Source organism: Penaeus japonicus, unplaced genomic scaffold, assembly GCF_977035675.1.
Source record: "Penaeus japonicus unplaced genomic scaffold, GWHDUDI00000001_assembly GWHDUDI00000024, whole genome shotgun sequence".
NCBI classification, from domain to species: domain Eukaryota; kingdom Metazoa; phylum Arthropoda; class Malacostraca; order Decapoda; family Penaeidae; genus Penaeus; species Penaeus japonicus.
This window is the reverse complement of record NW_028234426.1, coordinates 28,256,248-28,278,747: the sequence shown is the minus strand read 5'-3', so window position 1 is coordinate 28,278,747 and position 22,500 is coordinate 28,256,248. Positions and strand designations below refer to the sequence as shown.

The 22,500-nt window shown below is 36.3% G+C and overlaps 2 protein-coding genes across 5 annotated transcripts in view; one reads left to right on the top strand and one right to left on the bottom strand.

The window, feature by feature from the left end:
• The first annotated feature begins 947 nt into the window (after positions 1–947).
• LOC122248900 (uncharacterized) lies at positions 948–8,102 on the top strand. The gene is made up of 2 exons (XM_043009272.2): positions 948–1,091; positions 5,374–8,102. Exons 1-2 carry the CDS (start codon positions 1,049–1,051, stop codon positions 7,296–7,298), a joined length of 1,968 nt encoding a protein of 655 aa, XP_042865206.2. The 5' UTR covers positions 948–1,048; the 3' UTR covers positions 7,299–8,102.
• Positions 8,103–9,074: 972 nt separating this feature from the next.
• The window catches only part of SMC6 (Structural maintenance of chromosomes 6), a 22,028-nt gene continuing 8,602 nt past the window's right edge, over positions 9,075–22,500 (bottom strand). For 2 of the 4 annotated variants that reach the window (XM_086550931.1, XM_086550930.1), the window contains exons 3-26: positions 22,489–22,500; positions 21,861–21,957; positions 20,412–20,570; positions 20,024–20,145; positions 19,749–19,871; positions 19,203–19,322; positions 18,950–19,080; positions 18,534–18,737; positions 17,214–17,410; positions 16,906–17,052; positions 16,545–16,729; positions 16,203–16,378; positions 15,752–15,886; positions 15,427–15,562; positions 14,894–15,025; positions 14,550–14,669; positions 13,588–13,775; positions 13,077–13,242; positions 12,789–12,902; positions 12,430–12,524; positions 12,047–12,124; positions 11,737–11,884; positions 10,145–10,269; positions 9,140–9,958 (exon numbers count right to left, since the gene is read on the bottom strand). The exon at positions 22,489–22,500 is cut by the window's right edge and continues 90 nt beyond it. In XM_086550931.1, coding sequence (XP_086407057.1) covers positions 9,925–9,958; positions 10,145–10,269; positions 11,737–11,884; positions 12,047–12,124; positions 12,430–12,524; positions 12,789–12,902; positions 13,077–13,242; positions 13,588–13,775; positions 14,550–14,669; positions 14,894–15,025; positions 15,427–15,562; positions 15,752–15,886; positions 16,203–16,378; positions 16,545–16,729; positions 16,906–17,052; positions 17,214–17,410; positions 18,534–18,737; positions 18,950–19,080; positions 19,203–19,322; positions 19,749–19,871; positions 20,024–20,145; positions 20,412–20,570; positions 21,861–21,957; positions 22,489–22,500 — 3,144 coding nt within the window. In that variant the 3' untranslated portion in view covers positions 9,140–9,924. Of the gene's footprint in view, positions 9,959–10,144; positions 10,270–11,736; positions 11,885–12,046; positions 12,125–12,429; positions 12,525–12,788; positions 12,903–13,076; positions 13,243–13,587; positions 13,776–14,549; positions 14,670–14,893; positions 15,026–15,426; positions 15,563–15,751; positions 15,887–16,202; positions 16,379–16,544; positions 16,730–16,905; positions 17,053–17,213; positions 17,411–18,533; positions 18,738–18,949; positions 19,081–19,202; positions 19,323–19,748; positions 19,872–20,023; positions 20,146–20,411; positions 20,571–21,860; positions 21,958–22,488 lie in introns of all 4 variants that reach the window. The other 2 variants (XM_086550929.1, XM_086550932.1) reach the window with 2 other exon arrangements.

The following is a 22,500-nucleotide window of genomic DNA, read 5'->3' as shown; positions in this document are numbered from 1 at the left end:
TATAGCAAGGACTGGCAACTCTCAAACATAACGGACAGCACTGAATTATCTAGAGTATACTGATTACAACTCCCAATAAAAAAATATGCTGCCGAAAGAATCAACTAGTGCAGTTACCGCGGCATTAAGAAATTAGAAGGGTAACTAAAGGACTCGAAGTTGCCCTATATCGCCGTTGTTGAAGGGGGGACCATAAAACTTTATCTGAGAGAAAGAGAGAGAGAGGATGCCGGCGTACGGGGAGACTTGTGTAGAAGGAAGACCATTTGTCAATTTACATCTAGTCGTTAAACTATGCAAGATTTCATGTGGTGGCCAAATCCACAGTAAAACAATAAGTGAAAAACTTAGTCCGCAAGACGTATGTTGCACTTAAATGCGGAACTAGGTAGAAAATAAAACTGCAGGGTCGATATGCGAGGGGGGTTTGGGAGCCTTGAGGGAAAGTAGTGCCACATACTAATGGCATATGTAGGCTTATAAAGCCGTTGTCTATCATTCTTAGAGTCTTTCCTCTCTTTACACGCCGTTTGCATTCTTCGAGTGACATGCTGCAAAGGAAAACACAGGATTGGGAAAGTTCTTTAATATACATCAGTATCCCCATTATATAGAAAGATTTTTTTCCCGCAAACATGAGGGAGGGAATGGGGGACTTGCACCGCAGCCAGACGTATGATTATCGTTCTATTTTTATTTGGAAATACTATATTGGAGATTCATGCTGCCTTTAGGTTCTTGAATATTTTATGTAATCCCCGTGTATGACCACGTATTCTAATTAGACTCAAAAACATATAATTTTTACAAGTGAAACTTGTATCTTAAATCTTGGCGCCTTAATTAAATCAGCATTTTGATTGGCCGTCGTGCAGATACGGCAGCAGGATATCGGACCAATCAGCGTCGCGCCTTGAGCACGCCTGGACCAATCAGCGGCCAGGAATTGCGAGCTATAACTCCGCCTGGCTCCCGAATGTTGTTTGTGTGGACGCCTCGATAGCGCCAGGTTTTCTCTGTTGGAATTACGTCGGGAAACTTCACCAAAATGAGGCGGAAGGGAAGGCCTAAAAAGCAGAAGGCTGGGAAAAGTAAGCGAGATGACTGGTCGAAACTGATGTGTGTGTTGGAGAGAAGGTTGGGCTCCTATTTCCCCGTTTTTAAGGGAAATAAAGGAGGATTTAAGGAAGAAGCAATGGCGTCGGGTGAAAACTTGACGGTTTGGGTCGAATGTCAAGATATTATTGAGGGAGAGAGATGCTTCTTCGAATGATTATGCCAAATGTGGGAAAGGGTTGATGTGGAGAAGTTGTAGGTTGTAAAATTGGTGTAATTATAAGCGATTTAGTAGGTTATAACGGTGCATGTAACGGCATGATAACAAGCCCGACTTTCCCCAAGCGATATATAGGCCTATCTCTAATCTGGATTATTTGAAATATTAGCTTCTGCAGAGCCAAACCTATTTTAAAATCTCGCAGCACTGGTAATATTTTCGTGATTGGATTTCTGTTATGTGAAGTATCTCATAAGTGACATTTCTGTTGACACTTCGTGGGCCTTCTTCTTTTTTTACTTTTTTTTCTTTTGCTTCCGTTTACCTGGCCTGCTTGACTTGTTATGATTATGGCCGTAAACACACATTTGGACTTGCCTATTTATGTGGGTGTTGTTGATCGTGGTCCAGGATGTGTTATATGTGATTTTGTTGTGAAGTAGGTTTTGCATTCTGTTAGGTTGTATCAATTTTTTTGTTTTAGTTTTTGTTTTTCCTATGGAAGTAGATTAAAGTTCCTAGTGTCAAGATTGGTCTTGGAATGAAATGATTTAGTAAATTATTAATAACTTTTACACTTAAAAATAGATAGTCAGACAACGAACACTGTAGCTCTAGAAATAAGATTTTTTGATGATTGACTATGCTGTATTCAAATCCACATAGAACATACTGTAATCTGTAATGGTAGGTCTACAATAAGTCCAACATGAAGTACGCACCTTGTCAGATGATCATTATGACCTCCATGCCTTTGGTTCTTCAGTAAAGGACAGCAAACCACCATGTATATTCTGGCAAGATAGAGGATAATCCGTTGTGTGTCATAGCAAAGGCCAACAGACTACGGAATTTATTTTTGCAAGTTATTTTGACTTTGTTCCTTATTTGATACTTAATCTCCAGAGAGGTTTACAGTCTCGATCTTGACAAAATATATCTGATAGATGAGTGGAAAGTGTAGAGACTTTATAAATGATTGGAGGCTTACCTTCAAATTCTATTTCATATGTTGTGTGTGTGTGTGTGTGTGTGTGTAAACTATATATATTTGTAAATGCATGTATTTATGTATAGTGCACACATTTTGTGGCACCTATTAGATGATATTAGGAACGCATTGAAAGCTACTCGCATTTCACTGACAGACCACAAGGCGCAACGGCATTACATAAGAAACTGCTTGCTGACACATTTTCATAGTATGACACTGGCAGTTTATCATGTAATACCTATTTTACTAATCATAAGTTCAATAGTTTTAAACATCAGTTTTAGGGGGTCTGATTGGAAGTTCAAAATAATCACATCTTGGACATGTTTTGTTTATTAACCCATTAGCAGCAGATGGCATGATTTGCTTCAAAGGCAGAATTGGTCATAGACACCGTGCCAGACATGTAAAACAGGCATCTTACTGCACAAACATTTTTTTAATACCGCGACCAGTGGGTTAAAGGGAAAAACCTTGCTTTTTGAGGCACACTGAAATATTTCTGCGAAATATGTGCAACTTACAAGTCCTTATAAGAGTTAACTTAAAAAAAAATCTAATGTTCTCTCATATGCCCTATTCTAAACATACCTAAGGGTTGAAGAAAAATTTACTAAGTAAATTCTTGTAATTTGAGATAAAAATCAGTACTTAACCCATTTTTGAAAGGCTTATGTAATTGATATATGAAAATCTCATTTTTTTGTTTTGCCATGTGAGACTTCTAACAGGTACTTTTTTTTTTATAGAAAATAAAGAATTTAATGTAGCAGAAAGAATAATCGACCCATTTCTCTGTCAGTTTGACTGATATTTATGTAATGACCTTCAGTTTGCTAGGATTTTTCATGTTCATTTAACTTTGGAATCAGGAATGGTTTTGATAAAAAAAAAATTTGGTGTGTGATCTAGTATATCTAGTACATAAATCTTGAATATTATTATTTTTTGCACTCTCCAACAAGACCCTCACTAAAAGAAACTGTTTGAGTAATGTCAGATAAATGTAAAAATTCTTAAATCAGATAAAGGTCTCCAAACTACATTTTCAATTTCCTTGTCATGTTGTTATTTCTGGAACTCCAATTGGTACTGAATTATACCACTGTATCAGATTATCGACAGGGACGTGTATTTCGTTGCATTCTGAGACGCAACAGGAAGTTTAGTTGCATGTTGCATGTGAGTGACTTTCCTACCTCCTTGCAAACTTCCTCCTCTTTTTGTTGTGGGTAAGTTAGCTAGAGCTGTTTCTTCTTCCCTTGAGTTATATTGAAACAAACCACACAGAAATTACAAATGCATTAGATTCTTTCTATCTTCTGAGTAGTTTGTCAGTCTACTGTTGTTGTTTGTTTATTTGTTTGTTGTTTAGGTGAATTTTGTAGGTGTAGTCATTTTCTTCAGAACCTTTGAATTTTCAGTATCTGTTCTTAACCTTTCCGCAACATATTTTTTGGGTCAGATCACCGTACAATTGCATTTTTCCTTGAATTGAAGTTAAATGCTATATATTCCTTCGGTTATGATGACCCATTAGATCAAATGCCAATTAATATCGCTTCTCATACATATTATATCTAGACTCAGATTTCATACCATAGGCCTAGAAAATAATAGAAAAAACATTTTAAGATATCCAGCCCAGGCTGAACATTGACGATATGGCTCATTTCGGAAGGGCTAGCCAATTGCGGACTAGGGCAACACATTAAAGTCGCAAGCGATTTTGACCATATGCAAGATGACACTGCCAGTTTGGCTGTTTTGCCAAGTGGTGTTAGGAGGGAGGAGGAGGAGTGTATGTAGTTATAAATAATTTTTTCTTTGTTACAATAAAGAAAATATGGAACTTGGTATTCGTTCTTTCACAAGCTTATGACAGGGATGTTACACTGATTATATAGCATTTTTTCCTCCTTTGTTGGAGACTAAACAGTTTCATAGTTATATCAGTACACATTATAAGTCTCAAATGACAGAACACAAAGTAAAAAAAAAAAAAAAAATCAGTACTTTTAATTCATGCAAAAATGAACAGGAGTGGAAAAATTGGTTGTGAGGAGAGGTTTGAGTCTGCCTCGTTCCACCAAACCAACAGAATGGGTTCAAGGAGACTACCTTCTTGAACACCCAAAAATGACTTGCTGAGTCCCTCTAGATTTTTGGTGGGTGGTTTAGTTGACCCAATGTAAGTTAGCTCTGAGAAATGTTAATATTATTTTATTTGTGAAAATAACTTTGGCAAAATGCCTGATATTTTTTCAGATACTATTTAGATAAATCACTACTTTTTTTTTTCCACCAAACAGCGTTATATTTATATCTTGGCATATTTCGTAGCTCTTAGATTGGGCCCTCCTAGTTACCCCCCTAGATTTTTCTTCAAAGATTATTTGCTTGTATTTGCCTAATGCTGCTTCTGCAGGCTAGATAACAAGTTTGAGATCTTTCCTGTCGCAATGTTGTGGTGCACCTCTGAGAGCACTTTTCACCTGCCCAATTTGACAGGGTGATAATAGGATGTTTTCGTTTTTGTTTATATTATTTTCATAAGAAGAAAAATGTGTATATACAAATAAAACTCCTATAGAGTATATACATACGTAACAATGTAAAACATTCGTACTAAGGATCATGATATGATAGGACGTCATCCAGTGGCAGTGAAATATTCCCATGACTTCAATGAATTGAATTAAGGTCATATATTTTCTTAATTTCCATTTTCATATGCCGTTATGTAAAATTTATGGAAAATCATCTAAAGTAAAATCTCTCCCCCAAAAAAACTCCCAATATTTCTGTATGGCTATGGTTGTAACTAGTGATGAGTTGATGGGTGGTGGGTACATACCCTCACCCCTCACACCATGTTGTTTTAGGTTTTATTCTAAATTTTCTTTTAAATTATTATTATTCAGTTTAATGTATTGCCCCTTATTGTAAAGGGCTAAGCATCAAGGTTTATATATTTAATTATTTGGTGAATTATTTGCATCTCCTCTCCTAGTCAGGAGCTAAGGTTTGAGTACTCTGATTTTTTGGTGAATATTATTTTTTTATGCAAGAGTTGGAATTAACTTTTAACTTAATTTTGCAGATCCTGGAAGGAGGGTTGGGAGACCTCGGAGAAATCCGGATCCCGATGTACCTGCTCCAAGGGGACGAGCACCTAAACGAGCCCGAGTCGAAAGGGATGACAGTCCTGTGACAGTGAAGAAAGAGAAGAATGTGTCATCAGTATTGGTGGTGGATGATGGGATGTCGGAAGGCCTTCACATGACTACCAGCCAAGTTTCAGCCTTGAGTGCCTTGGTAGCATGTCGAGAGTGTGGAGAGGCAGTGAGAATAGGGGTCAGGCCAACAACAAAAGGCATGATATCAGAGTTTACTGTATCTTGCACAGTCTGTGAGGACAGCAAATCAACAAACACTCCCAACCTGATTCGTGAAAGGAAAAGAAAGAGAGAAAAGAAAGATGCAATTCTTCAGAAGACAGAAAACATTAATTATGCACATGTCGCTGCATTTTTAGACAATGGTCTTGGATACAGTGGACTACGTCACTACTGCAAGTATTTTAATGCCAGATGCCTTAATGAGGCCACTTTTATTGTTTATGCTAGACAGGTCATAAATGATGTCGTCACAGATACAGAAGACAGCTTGCTATTTTCTGTTGGCATTGTCAGAGAAGTTTTTAAGAGCCATCTAGAAACAGATGGCTTAATTGATCTTACAGTTGCCTTTACAACCACGTATCACCAATGGGGTAGTGATTTCTGCCTTGTAGCTGGGGCAGTTATTGAACTGACCACAGGCCTTGTATTGGACTATGATGTTGCCAATATGTATTGTCATGTATGCAAGATCAACGCCAAAAAAATAGTATCCATGACCCCCACAGAAATGACAGAGTGGTTCAATAAGCATCAAGACACTTGTGAAATACGAGAATGGTGTGACGAGTTAGATCACGATGCCGAGGAGGGTGTCAGAGAAATTGAACCCAAGTACTTAGAATGCTTCATCGCCAAGAAAATCTGGTCAAGATCTATTGAAAAATATGGTTTCCGGTATACCACACTCATCCACGAGAGCGATGAGAAGATCCACGAGGAGCTTTCAAAGGCAGCTGTTTATGGTGATGTACCCATTCTGATTGATAGTACATCCTCATGTTTCAGCAGAAGGAAGAGTGAACATGCCAGGACATCCTTCCAGACCAAGTTAAAAGCCAAGTGCCCTAGGGAGAGAGTGCAGACCAAAGATAGAATCATGTATGTTTACGCTATGTCCATTCCGGAGTACAATAAATTTGCTATATCATCTAATTTTAAGCTAAGGCAACTGGTGAAAGAAATGGAAAATGCTGCAGAAGAACCAAGCATGATACTTGGCCAGCCTGTGGAAGATCTGGAGGAGGAAATGTCTGAAATCAAAGCAATGAAGTTAGAACAGGCAAATGGACAAGGTGGAAATGCAAATGAGGCCGGGGAAGGCTATGAAGAAGATGAGGAAGAGGAAGAGGAAATGGAGGAGGAAGGAGTTGAGCAGGAAGAAATAGAGGGGCAGGAAGTGGAGGAACTAGAAGAGGGCCAAGAGGAAGATGAATTAGAGGGCCAAGAAGAGGAAGGTCTAGAGGGACAAGAGGAAGTGGAGGAAATGGAGGGACAAGAGGAAGGGGAGGAAATAGAGGGACAAGAGGAAGAGGAAGGAATAGAGGAACAAGAGGAAGAGGAAGGAATAGAGGAACAAGAGGAAGAGGAAGAATTAGAAAGTCAAGAGGAGGAAGGTGATCAAGAGGAAGTGGTTGTAAGTCAGCAAAAAGAGCCAGTAAAGGAAGGTGGAAAGCTAGTAAAAGAAGAGGTCAAGAAAGTAGCCCAGGGGAAGGTGACCACAGGATCAGCAGGAGAGGTGAAGAAAGTACTCCCAGAAAAAAACGTAGCAGTGAGTGAAGGTGGAAGCAAAGAGAGCAAGAGTGGGGAGAGTAGTGCCACCAGTAAACAGAGTGAATCAAAATGATATGTAATGCCCTATGTACATATCCCAAGATTTATCCCATGCCAAGATTTTGCACAGTTATGATGTATAGAAATCTTATATGAGGGCACTTCCGTTTTGACAAGCAAGTTTATTTTGGGGTTGACACATGAAGAAGCTAGTGCTGCCCAGAGTTCTCAAACACACACCATCTCCTTGGATGGTGTCAAGGCAAGTTTCATTTTTTAGCTAGACTAGTGTTATTCACAATTAAAATCTTTTTATGTAAGTTGAATTTTTTATGATTTATGCATACTCGTGTTAGTTTAAACTTCTCTATATTCATATCAAATGGTTAAATATTCATTCACAAATGTGAAAGCAGAAAAAAAAAACATTCCTGAATGCTGAACCTTTCACATATGATGATTGGTTAAGGAAACTGTGCAGTGAGGTTGTACTGCATGGATGTCCTTTGGCTGTGCTAATTGAGCTAATCATTGCCAATCCCAAGAGTTGGATGATATAACTATTTGCTGATACAAATTGCTATCATATTATTTATAGTTATTGACAGACCAGTAGTAAAAGTATTTGACATATATCATACTAAATAAAGATTTGCCTGTTAAAAGGCGTCTGTGGTATTTTTGTATCAGTAGATAGTAGATGTGGGCAAATGTGTAATCCACATTTCAGTATAGATTTATAACAATAATTGTTATTTAGGTCAATAAGGCAAGCAGTTATGGAACACTTGGTGCAAATGCATCATTGCAGTCATTCAGTAATCACTACTTGTACACCAATAAATTATGTTTTAGTAGAATAAAAGTTTCTTAAGAACTTTATTGATCATTATCCTTTCCCTTGTTCCTGTTACTCTCCTTAACACTTCAAGGGTTTTAGTTGTATGGATAATGGAATCCTTTTTTAATTATTAAATCCCATTAAGATATGGAGTCTCATGTAGAAAAAAAAAATCCTTTGATGCAGGATTCAATAATATCTCTATTGGAATTCCTTACAACAGAGTATTGGTTTGTAACCATTACAAGGTAAAAGGGAATATAAAATATGGCTGGTGAATGCTGTACTCAATGCGGGATTGGGCATAGGCTTAAACTACACTTTTGTCATTGGTTTGCTCTGTCTCCATAACTAGTCTAGAATTTGAGTTGGACACCTTGTCAAAAAGATTCATTCTGCATCTTCAAAAGATTGTAATCTTGTAAGTTTTACTCTCATAACTTAATTAATTCAGTCATAAAAATGAATGTTCAACTATATAAAACGAAAAAAAAAAAAATAGTAATTGCTTCTGGGGAAAAAATTAGCTGCTAGGTGTGCAATATAATATGTAGAAATGACTCAGAACAAGTCTGCTGACAGTCTATTTGCCCACTGACACCACCAAAGGATTGCCACTGTTCACTGAGTGGTCCCGAGCCTCATGCCAAACAAAGCTTTGACAGAAGACAAAGATGATAAAAGCAGTGTTAATACAAGCCATAACAACATTAACACTAATCACCAAATTGAGGAGCCATGATCTATTCCCAGTTGTCAATTGCCTAATCACCACCACCTTGCAACTATTGCTTATATAAGTTCACTCAGTATCTCTGTATTAGTAATCCCTGCAATGTAGCAAATCTTATGTTTCCCTTTTCTTTTCACATTGTTGTTTTGTTTACAACTCATTCAGCATAAACCTTCTGACAGTTAGTATCTTCATTATTTGAAGAAAGAAAAATTCAGTTTACAGAAGACTCAGCTAAAATACTGAAGTACAGTATTACTGCTAACTTTTACTGCAATTTCATCATAAAAATGTAATTTTGAGTTTATTTCTTATTCTTAAAGAGGGTAAGAAAGAAAAACTTTTTTTTCTAATATTATTCAGTTAGAAAAAATAGTACAACTGTGATGTATGTCTAATCCTATTTTCAACATTTTTTTAAGTATAAAATAATTCATATTTCTTGAGCATACAGAGTTGACACAAATAAATAGGAGGAAGGGTTGCATAGGTTAACTTGTTCTTAAGATATTTTCCTCCAATCACTTTCCAGCTTTTTGCCACTTGTTAAATTATATAGAAAAAAGAACAATGGTCATCAGTTTCCAGAGAGACACAAGCATCTCTAAATAAAATTACAACAATAAATCTATGGATATCTAAATATATGTACATTATTATTTCGAAGAAGAAAAAAAAGAAAAGTAAAAGACAAGACAAAATTCTAAATAAATATATAAATACCCTAGCTTTCCAGCAACATCCTTGGCTTTCCTTTCCTTTCACCAATAACAGTCAAATTATAAACATGAGAAACTGCATCATGAATGAATGTAAGATCGGAGTAAATTCCACTGACAAAAAGAAGTGTGAGGTGAGTCCATTTCAACTGACACTTCTTAATCACAACATACATCAGCTTACTTAGTTATCTTAACACAAGTATTAACCTATCCCTGAACATTTCCATTTATAGTTCCCTATTTCTTTTTATTTTCTCTAATTGTGACAACCTTTTTATATGCTATCATTTGTTTAACAACTAATAACCAACACACTATTCTTCCTTTTAACGATGAATATCACTGGTGAATTTCTATGTAGAAAATCTTTCATAAGTGCGCAGATGTGATTCATTTGTTGTTTCTAATCGTCCTCTCTCCTTTCTGGGTCAGGCATCCTGAAATGTGATAAATTATTGAAAAATGTCTTGCCTATTTGGAAAATATACAAACATATCAATTTACGAGCCTCCGCCAAACGTGCTTGTACCATATCAGACATCTTACAGTTTATTTGGTAACTGTATTGAAGTATATAATCTCATGATCTTTCATTAAAATCAGTCTTTATATTTGTAACTCACCTGTATATATTAACATTTGGATGTTCAGCTTTATTGAGTTCTAATGGTGTAAGGTATATATACTGAGTTTTTGCATTTGCAGCATCAATCATCATGTCCATGCTTTGCTTTCTTGCTACAATATCCTGTAAAAAGTGTCATTGTTAGTCTTCAAAGTAATATCATAATATACTGAATCAGTATTCGACTCAGGACTAGGGCCCACCTCCTCCCTGACTCACAGATGGAATGGGTATGGGAATTGGCAATGCGTCAGAAAAACGAACAAAAAATAGAAAATAAACATATTATCCCTTCAATGTAGTGATATGGGAAGGAATGGATAAATTTTTTGCAAACTTTTTCCAAGTAGAAATCACTCTTGCACATACTGCATTTATACATTCCGTATGACAAGAAAATTAATTTTAATGACAAACTTCAATACTACAGGACTTCTAAACTATACTTGTCTATGCCCACTTAACCCAATCCCAACGGGCCCGGCGATAAGTGGAAACCCCCTACACCAGGCCTATGCAATATTGCATCGGGAACTCACACTGGTGTGTCGCCCCGACATCGGGCATTTAGCCGTGTCACACAGGTGTGACGCACTGTCATCAAAGGGTTAAGGGATACATCCTTAACATCCTCTAGAGGGGCTTGTTGGTTATATAAATACATAGGAAAAGACATAACTTGTAAACTAAATGTAATCTCCCTTGACCAAAAACACCTCCAATGCTGAGGATACTTGATTGAGATCTCTAAAGTTATTTCTTTGTGTTTTTTTTACTAAATGCAAACTCATATTTTCATGCAACAATAAAATTAGAATTAGATATGAGTCAGGAAATTCAAAATTTATAGAAAGTTTTATGCTCTTTAGGTATGAGTTACAGAGCGAAAAATTACTAATTAACTAATTAAAGCCTTAGCAATTTGGAATATGGTTGTCCCAATGAAAAAGTAATAAAATTGTATATATATTCACATAAATTGTATAAAGGCAAAACCTACTTTTTTTTTGGGGGGGTGGGGCAAATATTTATATGCAAAAAATAATAATAATAAATAAATATTGAGAAAAATTAAACAAATATTTACAAAACCTCTCACAGTTAAGTTGGACTTTTATTGACGTTTCTGTCCCCCCCCCCCCATTTTCTCAAACGTTATGAAAACTGAGTTATTTCTTACACCTAAGATTTATAGATATTTTTATTGGTGTTGCTGGAATATAGGTTAACCTTCATCAGTTACCCCTAAAAAGTGCTCCTAAACAGCACATACCACTAACACACAATATCAAAAACAGTCCCTATAACTCTTGCAAGAATCTATGACTATGATATATTAGTAAAATGATCCTAACTAACATTTGGTAAAATAGTTCATCATAACTGAAGGAATAAATAGTTTGTAATTTATGGCAACAACATCCTGCAGAGATCAGGGGTTATGTCACACCCATTTTTTATAAGAAAGAAAGTAATAAGAAGAAAAGTTCTAGGTTTTTACATTTCGTTTTCATAAAATTCCACTTTGTTGAAAATTATTTTAAAATCTGCATGAATTCAGTATGTTTTATATGATTTTTATAAGCTTACCATGAAAACGTCGAATTCATCAAGAATTCTGATTGGAGATTCCATGACTTCCCAAAGCGCTAAGATGAACGAAACAGTGCAGAAGGAACGCTCTCCTCCTGACATCATGGCTAGCGTCTGCTGTGCATTTCTGTTTGTGTTGTTTTGCCTGAGGAAAAGGAAATGCAATTTTATACTCATCCCTTACAAGCCATACTGTGCACAATATAGGCACAAAGTATTCACATACTAGGGGAAAAATAATAATAATAATAATAAAAAAAAAAAGGGGATTGAACTTAGAATTATCAAGCAGAAAGAACATACTTACTTTGACTGAGCATCATTTTCACTTCCTGACATGGCTTGCGTCTGGTGTGCACCTTTCTTTCTGTTTGTGTTGTTTTTCCTAAGAAAAGGAAACGCAATAATCACAAATTTTATAATTATCCTTCAAAGCCATACTGTGCACAAAATTGGCACAAAATATTCACATACTGGAAAACAATAATAATAATAATTAACCCTTTGATGATGGTGCGTCACACCCGTGTGACACGGCTAGATGCCCAATGATGGGGTGACACACCAGTGTGACGTCCCCGATGCAATATTGCATAGGCCCGGCGTAAGGGGTTCCCACTTATCGCCGGGCCCATCGGGATTGGGTTAAGAATTGAAGCTAGAAGTCTCAAGCAGAAAGAATACACTTACTTTGACTGAGCAATTGTGGTGGCATCATTTTCACTTCCTAACTTGACCACACTCATAGTCAGGATTCCCTTTTCAAAGTCGAAGTGTAACGTTCCCTGAAATAAAATTCTTATATCATTTTATAGAAACCATGTCCAAGTATATCTCAGCAACAACAATGCAATTGAGAACTCCCAAGTGAGATTTCTTAACTACAAATGCTTACAATATCCCCCCTCCCCCCTTCCCCAAATCTGCATCCATTAATCAGCTGGCTCCCTACCCTCTGCAAAAAGTTACTGCCACTGTTCTTACAGATGGTCCCTTTTTCTGCCCCTGACGATATGAAAACAATCAAATCATCTAATTGAATTACTTACATGAAGATTACGAGAAATCAGCATATTTCGGAAGTGTGATTTTATCATTATAGATGTAAATCGCCGGAAGCATCCAAATTCTTGATGTCTTTTATCGAGACTCTGTTGTATAACCTGTTAGGATACAGAAGCATTGATTAACTCATGCAACTCATGCACAATGTCAATATAAACATTGTAAAACTCATATATTTATATATTTATATTTACACAGACACAGACACACACACATATATATATAATAAAACTTTTTTTTCTCAAAATTTCCAAAGACACACACATACAAACCTCTAAAAGATTGGAATGTCCCTCTATGATTTTGACAATGTTTGAGTATCTCTGCTGGACTTCCTTGTACTTATGAGCAATGTCTACTGGATCACCTCTTTCTGCTTCCTCTTTGTTTAATCTTGCTTCAAGAGCTTTGTACTGACTACTTACATCTTTAGCACTCCTAGAAAAGTAGTCCAATATTAATATATCAATAATATTTACATTTATGAGTATTAGAATAATAAAAATCATTCTATAATTTGACTACAGCGCAGGGAACACCAAATAATAAGAGGAATAACTATGAAGTGTACCATTAACTTTTGAATATTCATGGTTTCACAACATCTAATGTTTGTTTGTAGAAGAAAACTAAGAAAAACATTAATATGTACAAAGGATTGAGTATAAACCTCAAAAAGAATTTAGAGTCTTTAAAAGGATGAATTCAAATGGTGAAACGGAAAACAAGATGGATATTCATCATAAGAACAATTTATATGGAGTCTCAACACGGATACTGTACCGGGTAGTTTCAAAGCGAGGCTGGAAATTAGTGGCTCTCTCCTTTTCCTTTTCACACGCCTCTTTTGCTACTTTCAGTTCTGCTTCCAGTTCCTTCTTTTTAGTTTCAGTATCCTTCTTTTTCTTCTTATAACCTTCTAAAGTTTGAAGTAACTTGTTTGTCCTTTGTTCACACTGATTTACCTTTTTCTGTAAAAAAAAAATATATATACCAATAATTATTTTTTGAAACCCTGGACAAAGCAGTGTTTTCAAAACCATTACAACTTTCAGAACAAAACATTTATCATTTAAGATTTTGCTCTAGAAGTGCACTAGTATAAAAAAGAGGAGCATATAAAGTCACAATTATATATCCATTCTTAACCCATTAATGGCACATGTGATATCATGTCAGGTAGTGGCAGCACTTGCAGCTGGGGATGTGGCATCACGTCATGGCATTTTGTATGGCCAGCACACCGGGTGGCTGCGGTCAGGGCATTAGGTCTGCCTACTTGAAATACCTCAGCATTAAGACTGGGCGGAGCCAAAACCACCCCACTGTTATTGGATTAACCCATCGCATACAGATGTCACAACATACATGTTGGCACTGATTAGGACCAAAACATGGGTGTCAATGCGTACATGACATGACATCAGGATCTGCTAACAGGTGAAGCATGCACACAGTCATGAAGTATTATGGCTGTAACAGCACTAGCATCAGAGCTACAGGGTTCCAAAGTCAGCCAAAACCCACATTTTATGATGGATTTATGGAAAAATATTGTTTGGGCTAGTCAGCACTGCCCAGAAGGCAGAGAAAATACTTTCTCCATGCCTCTAATTTTTAGCCGGTGCTGCTAGTGTCATAGACCGCCCACCCTGACAACCAGTTAGGTCATTAGGCGCTCTGTTCGCAATGGGTTAACAAAGATTTGCTGATAGATTATGAATTTTCATAAAATATAATTTCACCTTAATGTCCTCTGCTTCTTGAAGTAATTCATTTTGCTCTTGTCTTAATATTTCATATTTAGAAGATGCTTCTTGATATTTCTCTTTATATTCGACTACTAAAGATCTGTATTCTTCAGCCTGTAAAGAAAAAAAAAACATGATTCTCGTTTCAGAAAGGTATATATAATTTTTCCTAGCTTAAAAAAAAAAAAATAAAAAAAAAATAAAAAAATAAAAAATAAAAAATAAAAATGCTTTCCGATATAACTGCATATACATATCATATAATAGAAAACTATGAAAATATCATACACTTCTTTTATATTCATTCTACATCTATTTGAGTGTGTAAGGTGACTTACACGGGTTTGAGCACTTTCTAATAGAGTCTCCTGTTGCCTGATGTCTTCCTCCAATTGAGAGACATCAGGAGGGGCTGGTTCCTCTTGGTTCTGGAGTACTGTCATCTGCCCTCGAAGCTCTAATATCCTGGCCTAACAAGGAAAAGGCAAAGGACTTGATTATCAATATGGTATATCTCTTACTTATTCTTTCTTTGTATGCATACTTCATATGTAAGAATGTTCAGATGAAGAAGACTTTCTCTTAACCCGTTAACGACGGATGACAAGATAACACGTCTAGTGGTTTTTGGGCTACATGACGGGGACGCGTTACTTTGTCCAGCCCGGCTCGCGGCCAGTGCGGCCGAGAATCCCGACGCGTTAGGCTTATGCGTTCAAGAGTCCCGGAATTTTGGTCTATTTAAGCCGGATTGGCCCCGTCGGGAACGGGTTAAGGGATACAAAGTGTAGCACATAATGGCACCACAAGATATTATTCAATACTGTTCACATATCAATGCTCTATTTATCTCTAAAAGAATAAAAACTACCTTCTCCTTCTGCAATTTTCTATTTGACAAGCGGATTTCATTCTCAAGCTTCTCTGCTTCAACTTTACACTCTTTTGCCATGATTAGATGATTTTTCAATTTTTCCCGTGTACTTTCAATTTCAGCTTGAAGGTCCCTGCAAGTATGATATCACACTTCAAGACATTAATACAATGCGAGTTATGTCACATCTCATGCAAAAATAATATCACTGAAAACCAATAATGAGCAAGGAACATATATAGTGCTCACTTCCTATATATAACTATCATCAAAATACAAACAAATTACTTTCTATTCTATAAAAATAAAGGAAGAATATTACCTGATTTTTTGTTCAACTGAGACCTGCAAGTAACGAGCAGGTTGTTCCCCTCTTCCTGAATATATCTTATAGTTTGGATCAGGGTAGTATATATCTCTGTTCAGAGTGTAGGCAACTTTACAATTTTTTGGCACACTGAAAATAAAGACAAATCATTAGTAATGGACAAAGTTGACTTTAATATCATTTGATATCCTTTTTTGAGAAAAAAACTAGAATCTAAATAAACAAACTTCCTAAAGGCATCTTTCCAGTAACTACGGTTACTTAGGTATCAGTAAAATTTACATGCAAGCTGAAGCCCTTTCAAATGTTGTAATCTAAAGTCTTTATGGTAAAATAAATCATGGATTAATAAAACGTTTTAACACAATGACTTTTTCTTTACTTGGCCACTAGCCTCTATTCCTTCTGTCTATTCAGGGAGAAATTGAAGAAGAAAAAAACTCACGTTCTCTGGTCTTTTAAAAGTCGTCCAGCCTCCTGTGCTGTTGGAATAAGTAAGGTGGACTCCACTTGCATCTGATCTATCAGTGTGTTTGCTACAACTGTATCACTTACATCCAAGATCGACCATAGAGAAGGGTACCTGTCTGACTGTACCTCAAACTGTGATACATCATGGACCTGTGTGAAGATAACAAGAACAACTATAAAAATGACATTCCTGCATGTCAATAAATATATCAACCTGTTACTCTCTCTCTCCCCAAACATACTCAGGCATGCATGTATGGGTATGTGAACAACATTATCAAAAGATATGTAAACGTAATATTAAAAATTCACCTACCCTTTCTCTAAATCTCGAGACAGTAATGATAGGTTTCTGGGATCCACCAAAGTTGACTCTATTCAGAATCTGCTTCAAAACATGACAATCCTTCTGATTGTTAACACAAAAGCTATTGATTCTGTTTGCTATAATTGCTTCTGCCACATGACCCCATTTTTGATCACGTAGCTTGATAAAGGCACCTGTAGAAAAACAGTTCAGTTCAGTTCAGTTCAGACAGATTGGCGAAGACGTCGCTTTGCCCGGGCTATATGCCCAAGGCGGTCCTAAAAGTGCATGTAACAGCAAGCTAACCAAGAGACTGAAATAACAATGAATCTTACAAAGAATAATAATGAAAAGAATCAAATTGACCTACCAAGTGGTCCAATAGGTTTGGCTGAGAACATTCCCTTCTTGTGTTCAATATCAATTTGCTTCAACACCTCTGGCACCCACTGTCCATACACCGTAAAAACATTGCTTTGCTGGCTACGGAGTTGTGTCAGTTCCTTTTCTAACCCAGCTGAAAATAAATCAATCATCACATAAAGCTGATGCAAACCATTTCTTTACCTTTGCCACAGCATCATCATCAATTTCATGACTAATCTTAGTTCTTACACATATACATTTTCACAAGATGAGAGTTATCATATCCCGAATCTAGAACACAATAATACTTACAACATTTGGCTCTGATGGCTTTCTCCTCCAAGAAGAACTCTTTCTGCTCAGCCTTCTTGCGTTCCATTGTATTAATGATGTTGCCGTGATGGGTTTCCTCTGTCTTCATACCTTGTTGTATTTCCTGCACTTCCATTTCCAAATCCTCTCTCTTCTTCAACCATGCTGCACGCTGAGCTGCCCAGTCATTTTGTGCTCTGGTGCAACAAACAGTTTCTCAAAAATGAGAAGAAAATACCTTAACCCTTCCCAGACAGGCCACATCTTAAGATGTACAGCCTGAGATGGGCTTCTTAAGATGTGAATATTTTTATTATTTTCAAGACTTGTAGTATGAAATATGAGTCTACATATGATAAATTGGCAAAGTGATACAAATCAGCATTTGGTATGATAGGTTATCATATCAGAAGGAATACATAGCTTGTAATTTTAACAAAAGTATGAATGTGAAGAAAGTGATCTGACTCTCTCAATTGGAGGGAGTAAGTCCTGATTCTCCTTTCATTTACTAATTCAGTTTGTAATAAATATTTTTAATTGAATATAAAAATACCTGGTGAAAATGCTACAAACTCCTGTAAACAATTCATCCTTGACTTTGGTTGAGAGGCAAGTTTGGAACCTCAGGCACATTACATTATTACCACTATAACAATACACACTCTTTATTATTTATTCTTATTTAATGCAAAAAAAATCCATAGAAATATATAATGTAAGTCCTTCTGTGAATTTGGTAAAGTAAATATCATCTAATTAACTTCTGTCATATAATGGTAATTGCATAATAGGAATGGAATAATTAAGTGCAAATGCCTTCATCAGACAGTTTCAATGTATTTCTCAAATGATGTAAATTATGCCATCAACCAGCCAAAGTGTTGCATGATTTTGTGAAGTCTTAATATTGGTTGGTAGGAATCTTGAGAAGTGATGAGTGTCAACAATAACATCTAGATGGCTTCTCAGAATGCTACAAACCACTTTCCTAGAAAACCATTTTAGTTTAATACCAAAATACCCAGATGATGAGCTCTATCAAGAGCTGTATGTTATTTTTTCCCTCATTCTTTGCCTGTCTATCTGTGTCTCTAAGGAAAATCGGAAAAAAAGAAAAATGCATATACAAAAACTACAAATACACATGAATACTAATGATGATAAGAAAAATAAATAAATTAATTAAAAACTGAAATGTAGATTAGTCTTTTCCACCTTGCTTTCTCACAACAATATCAATAGATAAGCAATAGTCACTACCCTACACCCTACAACTCTCACTTCAGTATCGCGCTCTTTTCCTATGCTTGAACTTACGCGCTGTGGTCCTTCTCTATCGCTTCCTTCAGCTCGGAGATCTCCTTCTGGATACTCTTGACCTTCTTCTCGGCCGTGGCAGCATGCATCTGCTGGTCCTTGAGCTTTGCCTTTGCCTTTCCCATCAGCTCATTGGCTGCCTTTGCTTCTCTGGCTTGGTTGGAGAGCTGGTGTGTGCGGTTGGCCAGATCTTCCTGAAGCGCTCTGGGTAGGGAGGAAGATCAGAATTTTTTTCTCTTTCCAATGGGAAAGTATCCTCACTAATGGCTTCAAATATATCAAATAAAAAAGGCACAATATCACAAAAAAAGGGTCTGAAGACAAAGAAGCAGGAAAAAAAAAAAGAAATTCTCAAAGGGGAGAAAAAAAAGTAAATAAAGGAAACATAACCATATTCAAGCACAGTGATTCCTTACTTGTGCTGTTGCTGCTCTTCCTCAAAGTTGGTTTGATAGGTTGTAATCTTCTCTTGCAACTTACTACAGAATACTTCATAGGCCTCTACTTTCTGGACTACAGCTTTTTCTTCTTTTTCTGCTTCATGTACCTTTATACATATAAGATCAAAAAAGAGTATTTAGTGATTACCATACATCAGCTTTCAGGCTTCAATTTCTATAATCAGTAACTAAAATATTCTGCATAATAAAATACACATCACAGCCTTACAATAGTCCATATCAATTCACGCCTCAATTCCCTAAGCTTGTTCCATTTATCAGCAAGACTCTTGCTAAATTCATAACGAGCGCGGTGTTCTTCTACTTCTTTCTTCAATACAGGAAGGTCCTGAGAAGAAAAAATTGACCATTGCAATGAATCATACCAAAAGAGAGTAAATGAAAATCAAGGTAAAAATTATTACGCCATGAACACAGTTAAATACTCTAAAAATATTGCAATAAAAAAAAGTGCAAAACTCTTTCCTATTCTATATTAATTTTGTGTTGGCATAAGGAGGGAAAAAAAAGGCTGACATATTTCTCTCTTACCTCTAAATACATGCGTTTATATGTCACACTTTACCTTATTATCTAACTCACCTAGCATTAGGCTTAAAATAGACATCATAATAAATTGTGCAAATGCAACCAAAAACTCAAGATATATCTAGACCAGGAGAGAGCCCCTCCCTTCAAATTAGTATTGATGACTTCAGTCTGGTATCTTCTTGCATGTCACATTATAAAATTACCAAAATTATCAACCCCTAACCTCTTTCCTGCCGTCAATAGTTGCAGAACAAGATCTTAAGGCTTCTTGTAATTGAGTGTAGTTATCTCTCATCTGCTGAAGCTGGGTGGCTTCCAAAAAAAATCTGTATAAATCTTGAGGATCCTGGAAAACAATAAAATAAAATCGCGTTAAATACAGAATGATCACCTGATCATCAAAACACACGAAAAAAGGCTATCGTGAAACTTTTTGGAATGTCATCAACAATAACGGCACTATGAAAATAAGCAAAACAGGTATTTGTAAAATCTCACCGTGGAATTGAGAAATGAACGGGACATATCTTGATTCAGCACAGTTACAGGATTTTCTACTTGCAAGTTGAAATGGTCCAAGATCCGTATGATCTCGTCTTTTTTCGTTGACACCAATGTCCCTGTTGGATAAGAGCATATAGATATCACCTGATCAAAATATTCACATCCATCTAGCTTTCTATACATAACAATACATAATATCTATTGAACAGAAAGACTATCCCCACTATTCCATTATCCAGTCTGACTAGTATACAAAAATAATGAACAGTTTACTTCCCACCATACCAATCTAACTACTACTATTACTACTACTACTACTACAAGAAATAAAGAAACAAACAAACAAACAAACACAAATTACTACTAATGAATAGATCCTTACCATCCTTGGCTTTAATCTTGTAACTGCCGCCTCCAGATGACATAATCTTTCGTTCCACAATAATACAGTCACCATAAACTTCATGTTTAAAGGCATCTCTGCCACCATTCTTGATGTAGATATCAATGGTGGCTGTATGTTTTCCATACTTCACAAGTTCTAAAAAAGAACATATGTATAAATGATTGCTGGAGGGGAGGGATGGGGAGTAATGCAAAAGGGAGGGAGAGGAGGGTGAGGGGTTGAGGGAGGGAGAGGGAGGGAGAGGGAAGGAAAGGGAGGGAGAGAAAGGGAGAGGGAGGGAAATTATGTAAAAAACATTAGGCATGCAAATGATATGGTTTTGTTAGCAACTCCAAGTAATTACGGAGAAGATAGTTTCAAAGAATCAAAAAAAGCATTTATAAATAAACAAAACTAGAACTGAATACATGGTAATAAAACAAGAAAAAGATATTCCAACTTATAACATCTGGGTGCAACTCACAAACATAAACAAATGAATAAGTTTTGTTATTTGGTAAGTTTGAGTACAAAAGACGGTAGGTGTAACAAGGAGATGAAAATGATGAATCACAATGAGCAAAGATATATATTCATGAGTGAGCTAAGCCAACATTACTGAAGGTGTTTCAATATTATATGTAGCCTGTGTGAACTCATTTATGCCAGGGCTAATATCTGTGTAATGCCACTCTGGACGGCTAGATAACAAGCCCGTGCAATGATTAAGCGCAAGATATCTCCCGCCTGATGTTACGCTGCGCCTCTGTGAACGCTTTTCACCCACCCACTTCAACAGGTGGTCATTGTATTTGTTTACATTATTTTCGCGTGTATAAAAATGTGTCTATGCAAATGGAACTTCTATCATTATATACCTATGTAACGATATAAGACATATGTTTTGAGGGAGAGATCATGATGTGATAGGATGTCATCCGGCAGGAGCAAAATATTCCCATGACATGATGTCACATCACCCGTCATGAATGGGTTAAATATGAAATTAGATATGGACTGTAATACAGAGCAAAGAAGAAGAGATGTGGTTCATATATAGCATATTGTGAATAGGCTGGACAAGTAATGAATGGCAATGTTTTGATTACAGCTGGGTTTAAAAAAAAGGCTGACAGCAAAAATAAGGAAATTTGAAATAAACTTCTCTTGACACTGCTTGAGAAAAGAAAGAATAGAAAAACTAAATCTGCAAGTCTGTCTCTCTCACACAAGACATTAGAAAAGAGAGGAAAAGGAAGACAATGGATTACATTTCTTAAAATAATTACAGAATGGAGTGGAAGATCAAACATAGAGATTGGTGAAAGTACAAGATGGCAAAGGAAACTTGCATAAACTGGTTGCCAATGTCATGCTAGAACCATTATTCAATAAAACAAAGAACAGAAGAGAAAAAAAGGAGAGACTAAATAATTACACACTTACCTTTCATGCTGCTTCCACGGTTTGTTGCTCGCACATTCCCTCCTAAACCAACTACAACAGCTGTCAGAATAGCACTCTTCCCACTGCCATTCCGACCCTGTAAGAGGTCGTATAATCAAGGTTTCCTGTTTATTGATTAAACTAATATGAAATTTGTAAGGGCACTAGTCAAACTGTGGCTAATTCATCACAAAATTGTGTTTTGATTATTTGCATGTGCAACAATACATGAGAGGATGCATCATTAAAGAATTAAATTTCGAGGGTTATCATGCAAATAAAATATTATTCGTGCATACCACATAGTGCCTAAACAATTGATCTATTTCCCAGAACTCCCCTGTGCTTAAGGATGAAAAACAACCCACTATAGCTATGAAAACTTAAAGTACTAGACCTGATAATCTATCCTCATAATATGAAACAGAATCATAATCAATGATTCCAAAATGCCAGCTAAAAAGTCTTATAATATGTGAGCCCTAGGAATTTTGCTATTCTTTTACCTGTACCTATGCTCCTTGTACAAATCAAGAAATAACATCACTACTTACTCCCAAAACATAAAATCTGCACATCACCTTGTTTGTCAAGGCAGAAAGTAAATGAAAACAATGAGAAAACTTACCTGAACAAAGTT